Below are 6281 nucleotides of genomic sequence, written 5' to 3'. Positions count from 1 at the left end.
GGGGCAGCGAACCAGAGGCAGAGAAGGCGGGGAAGCGGGCCTCGGGGGCAGGGGCCGGTCTGAGAGCAGGGCTCCCCTCCGGGGCCCGGTGGGCGATTTGCATCTCCTCCGCCTTTTTCTTCTCTCCCTGGGAAGGGGGCTTTTTCCCAGATGGCCGCCAGCCCGTAGGTTTCCTGAGTTTGAAGTTGGGCGTGCCTGCCGCCGCCCCTCTTTCTTGCCAATTGAGGATGTTCCTGCGCTCTGAAGTTGGTAGTTTCTCATTGTGCGCCGTGCGGCAGTCCCCGTGCCGCGGGCGCCTCTTGCCCCCACCGCCGGGGCCCCTCGCTTTGTTTCAGGCGGAGGGGCTCCCAGTCAGAGGCTTACCGGCCGGGGCGGGATTGAGGAAGGGCAGAAGAGGGGGCATTGAGCCCCCAGTTTAGGAATATTTAATAAGTGGCCGTAGCGGAGCCATAGAAAAAGCGCCTTGGGACGACTGGCCTTTGTGTCAGTCGCTTTGCTTCTATCTTGAGCTACGAAGGACGAGTAAGACTAGAGATGCTTTGGAGAATTGGAAAGGCTTGATTGTAGCCGGATTGTGTATTGTTACCGTGGAGTTAGTGGACACCATCAAAGTTAGCTTGGCCAAGAGTTGGTCTGGAATTTGGATTGTCGATGCCTCCAGAGTTAAGATTGGCTTGAGGCCCTGCGGTTTCTTAGGAAGCTCCTTCAGGAAAGCCAGTTTTTCCCTGCTTCAGTTACTGTGCCGGATGTGGTGACAAGTAGAACTCTCAGTGTGCATCTGGCCATCCTTGTGTACCTGCATGTTTAAATGCAGAGGTTTAATTTGGGCTAGAAATCTTAGCCAGGTTAAGATTTTGCTACTACTACTGACTTCAGGCGTTCATATTTGTATTATTGGCAGATAAGGAGTTGTATTTTAGTTAAGCTCATTTCCTCATTGTGGTGGCTGCTAAAAAGATTGTGGTAGGATTCTCCCAGGTTTAACTGAACTGCTTATACTACTTAGTCCTATTATCTCTGCACTTCTTTTCTGATACAGCTGGCACTTTTTCTGGGAACTTCTTGAGGGGGGATAAAAGCCACCAAGAACAATCATAAATAAGAATGATCACACTAAAGAACAAGAATAAAGTCTAATAGGCGCAATCATGAGTTAGAGTAAGCTAAAAGAGGGAAATTGCACCAAAGTTCTCCAGGTCTTGGCTCCAGTAGTATTTCTTTGGGGATGTTGTTGCTTAGAAAACTTGGTCCAGAAACTAAGATATTTAAAACCTTCTATTGTTCAAGCAATTTGCCACCCATTAATTACTCCATTACTAATTTAAATTAGTGTATTTGATAACATGTATCTTTGGGACTTCTTAAGCTCTCCCTTTTTTTTTTGACAAGGACATTAAAGTAGTAGCTAACAGGACAAGGCTGCTCTTCTCTGAATCTCATTTGTTCAGAGTCATTAAGGTTAAATTTTAACTTTTATTTATGTATATTTAGAGACAGGATCTCCCTCTCTTGCCCAAGCTGAAGTTCTCCTGGGCTCAGACTCTTTCTTGCCCAACCTGAAGAACTCCTGGGCTTGAACAATCCTCCCCAGTAGCAAGGACTACAGGCATGCCCCACCACACCTGGCTCCTTAAAAATTTTTTTTTTTTTTTTTAGAGACAGGGTCTTCTACGTTGTTCAGGCTGATTTTAGCTCCCTGGTCTCAAGCTATCCTGCCTCAGTCTCCCAAAGCACTAGGATTACAGGCGTGAGCCACTGTGCCCAGCCAAGGTTTAATTTTTGGGAGAGTTTTTGTACTGTCTTGGTTAGCGTCTATCCATGACCTTTTCTAGAGTTAGAAGTGCACTTTAGGCCGTGTGCGGTGGCTCAAGCCTGTAATCCCAGCACTTTGGGAGGCCAAGACGGGCGGATCACGAGGTCAGGAGATCGAGACCATCCTGGCTAACACGGTGAAACCCCGTCTCTACTAAAAAAAATACAAAAAACTAGCCGGGCGAGGTGGCGGGTGCCCGTAGTCCCAGCTACTCGGAAGGCTGAGGCAGGAAACCCGGGAGGTGTAAACCCGGGGGGCGGAGCTTGCAGTGAGCTGAGATCCGGCCACTGCACTCCAGCCTGGGCGACAGAGGGAGACTCCGTCTCAAAAAAAAAAAAAAAAAAAAAAGAAGTGCACTTTAGGCATTTTAAACTGTTTTAGCTCGATTAATTTCTGTCCGTAGAAACTTCCCAATCACACAGAAAAAGTGTATTGTCAAAACGTCACTGAATAGAAATCTCTCCATAAAATTGTTTCTCAACCAGGGAGTGTCTAATTGGGTTGTTTCATTGTCCAGTTATGAGAAGGATAACTTAAAGCAAGAAAAGGAGATTTATCTTACTTGAATAATTTTGAGTAATTTTTAAAAGAGGATCAACTTACCTGTGTCCAAACAGGTAAAACCAAGTTGACCTCAAGCTCTTAGGATATTTTGAGAATGTGCTGATGAGTATGGGTTCTCTGATCCATTATAGCTGTTAACAAGGAGGGCAGATAACTGTTTTGTGTTTTAAAGTGCTCTACTCTTTATGTGATTTCAATCAACCCAGACTTTTTCATTAGTAAGTTTTCATTAGTTGAGTTTTCCTGCCAGATTGATAAGCTAAGGACAGGTTCTGGTCTCTCTTATTCACTGCTGTACTATCATATAGTAGACACTACATTTTTAAAATTTGTTTTAAGTTTATTTTTAATGGAGACAGGGCTTTGCTCTGTTGCCTAAGCTGGAGTGCAGTAGCGTGATCATAGCTCACTGCAGCCTTGAACTCCTGGACCTAAGTGACCCTCCCGCCTCAGCTTCCTGAGTAGCTAGGACTATAGGCATTTACTGCCACACCCAGCTAATTTTTGAATTGTGTATTTTAATTTTTTTAGGAACAGGATCTCACTGTGTTGCCTAGACTGATCTCAAACTCCTAGGATCAAGTGATCCTCCTACCTTGGCCTCCCAAAGTGCTGGGATTATAGGCGATAGCCACCACACCCGGCCTTATTTAATTAATTCACCAAATGAAATCTAGAAAGAGAATTTTGGAAAATATAAAAATCTGCAGCAGTATAATTCAATAATAACGCTGTTTAACGCAAAAACAGACTCTGGAACCCAGTCTGAAGAATACTGCATTTGAGGAGATTTAGTGTGAATGTAATTTTCAGCACAGAAGCAAATGTGGTCACTGAAATCATATTCCTACACAATTATGAAGTGGATGTTCAAGTAACTCAAGATTATGCTTGTGAAAATAAAACTACCACCTTAAAATCTCAGAGAATCTCAAACCTCTGAAAACAAGTCATTAGATCCCAGTTTCAGAAAGGCAGATTTAAAACAAGTAGTTCAAAAATCTTTCACTTTGTTGTGTTGATGAGAACTACAAAAAGAAACTTAGTAATACTTTTTGCTTTATATTTTCAAAATAGAAACAAAGTAGTAAGATGTGGAAAAGGAAAAGGAGGAACTTCTTATGCAGAGTAAAGTACGGGTGAACTCAGTGTCAGAGGCTCTCAGAGAAGGAATATGTGTGAATCAATTACATTTCTGGTCTAATATATTTGAAATTCCTGTCAAAAATTCAGTTATGAGCCGGGTACAGTAGCGCTTCCCTGTTGTCCCAGCTACTTTAGAGGGTGAGGTGGGAGGATCACTTGAGCTCATGAATTTGAGGCTGCAGTGTGCCATGATCACAGTACCTGTAAATAACCACTGTTCTCCAGCTTGGGCAACATAGTGAGACCTGGTCTCTTAAAAAAAAAGAATTCAACTATGAAACCCAGTAAATAATTTCTTCTAACTTTAAAAGGAAGAGATATATAGCAACTTTAATTTTTCCATGCAAACCTTCCCTTAGTCAGATAATTTCTGATTAGCAGCCTTCTTCACACTATATAAAGGATCAGGAAGCTGAGTCTTATTGCACCCTTTTCTGACCACCTTCCTGAATCACCTTAAAGCATGTCACTTACCTTCTCTGAACTGTGCCTTGGTCCCCTTATCTATACAGTAAAAGTACTAAAATTATAAATAGTGAAATTGAATTAGTAATTTAACTCTTGGATTTTGAGACTAACATCCTACTTTTTAATACTGTCTAAATGAACATATTTCTAAGCACACAAGATTTTAGTTTACTGTCAGATATAAACATTTGTTTATTGCTGCAAAGTTTGATTTTGATGTCTGTCATCTTATTGGTATTTGCTCTGTCGTTTGGGTAAAACGGATGTATTTGACACTGCCTTACTACATAGATTGTTTATCTTGAAGTTTTGTTGCATTTTTGTTTGTTTGCAGAGGAAAATTTGTCTGCTAACAATTCCAGCCCAATTTTGGAGTCAGATACACAAATCTAGGTAGTTTTTTGTCTAGTGATTGCATGATTTTTCTCTTTTACTATAGGCCTTTTCTTCATATCTCCAGTCACCGAATACTTAAGTACTTCCTATGTGGAGGACTGTCTGCTAGGTGTTAGGATGAATAAAAGAACTGTAGCTTTAAAAATAAAAATAAATAAAAGAAGTATAATGTACAATTCCTGTAGCCCAAGAGCATGAGCATAAAATCCAGTTGAAGCTTGTATACATACATCAATGAGTTAAAAAGCTGGACAAGACAACACAAGGGATGGAATGCAAGGCAGTACTTGATTTAGTGTTATTTGCCTAAAGCAGACTATAAGCATCATGACTTCAAAGGAGGGGGCAATCTCATCGCTGGCCATACTGTAGTAGTTGAAAGACCTATCTAGACTTGGAATTCATGAAAGCATTCACTCTGAGCCAGATGCTACATTCACACTTCAGTCAGTTAATCTGATGCACTGCAAAACTCATTCTCGAGTCCCATATTTTTGGGTGTTCTCCAAAAATTTGCCTCTTGAATGTTGGCTTTGTGTCTTTGAAACAGATGTGTACTTCTAGCTGTGCCTCAAGATGAAATGCAGGGTGATTGTATGTGACCTAAAAGATTTGCCTTTTCTGAATCAGTGCTGGTCGCTCATCAGACAAATTTTAAAATGGTAAAAGACGCCGGGCATGGTGGTTCATGCCTGTAATCCCAGTACTTTGGGAGGCTGAGGTGGGCAGATCACGTGAGCTCAGGAGTTGGAGACCAGCGTGGACAACATGGTGAAACCCATCTCTACCAAAAATACAAAAAATTAGCCGGGCGTGGTGGCACACACTTGTAGTTATAACTCCTGAGAAGGCTGAAGTGGGAGGATCGCTTGAGCTTGGGAGGTGGAGGTTGCAGAGCCGAGATTGCGCCACTGAACTTCAGCCTGGGTGACAGAGTGAGACCCTGTCTCAAAATACATAAATAATCAATAAAAGATAAAAGAGCCTTCTGCTCAGAAAACAAAATGATTAATTTTCTAGGGACATTGCTTAGATTTATTCATCAGTAATTGTCATCATCTTTGGAACAAATTTTGTACTTTAACAGGAAAGTCACCATATAGTATATTTGGTCTTTCATTTTAGCTCTGAAGCCTTGCAATTATTTATTTGTAAGAAGCAACAGGGCAAAGATAACTAACTTGGAGCAAAAAACTACCATTGTCCCTAATAAGCATTTTAATAGACTCTGCCCATCTCTGAGGACTTCTTTTTGGTGTTTGCATACAAGACATTTCTTCTGCCTTCTCATCAAAAGATTTCTAAGAAATATGATAAGCTACTCAAATAGTTCATAAGGAAGATTTAGATTTATTTTCTGTTATTTTTGATATATTTAGGCTCTGTTGTTACCATCCCAATGTTATCTGAACTCTTGTGCCTTCCCCTTTGCTTATCTGCTTATGAATTTGACAGAGGTTTGATGTGTATCCTCAAAGAATAGACCATCTCTGACTACCAATCATATGCTTATACTTAAACTTTCAGTTTTAGAAGGAAAGGAGCTAACAAGCACATGTTAAAACTGTGAATGAGTAGGATTCTGGATTTATTTTCTGGCATTTTTGGAAATATGGTGAAGGGTGGAGTTAAATATTCTGGTTACTTCATTAAGAGAATATGTTAAAGGAAAAAATAATTTAGAAAGCATGTAGTACAAATAGTACTGTTCCATAAAATTTTGTGATGATGGAAATATTCTCTGTCTACCTCAGTTCAGTATGATAGCCACTGGTCACATGTGGCTATTCAGCCTTTAAAATATGAGGCATTGTGCCTGAGAAACATAATATTCAATTATATTTAATTAATTCAATTTTAAATTATAAATAGGCATATGTGACTAGTGGCTACC

At 40.8% G+C, this 6281-nt stretch overlaps 1 protein-coding gene across 1 annotated transcript in view; it reads left to right on the top strand.

Annotated features, from left to right (window-relative positions):
• The window catches only part of MSANTD2 (Myb/SANT-like DNA-binding domain containing 2), a 34373-nt gene that overhangs the window by 855 nt on the left and 27237 nt on the right, over positions 1 to 6281 (top strand). The window contains exon 2 of the mRNA XM_011934727.1: positions 8 to 164. Within this exon, the coding sequence (XP_011790117.1) occupies positions 8 to 164 (157 nt within the window). The remainder of the gene's footprint in view (positions 1 to 7; positions 165 to 6281) is intronic.

Source organism: Colobus angolensis, unplaced genomic scaffold (genome assembly GCF_000951035.1).
Source record: "Colobus angolensis palliatus isolate OR3802 unplaced genomic scaffold, Cang.pa_1.0 Scaffold137, whole genome shotgun sequence".
Taxonomy (NCBI): domain Eukaryota; kingdom Metazoa; phylum Chordata; class Mammalia; order Primates; family Cercopithecidae; genus Colobus; species Colobus angolensis.
This window is presented reverse-complemented; position numbering and strand designations above follow the sequence as displayed.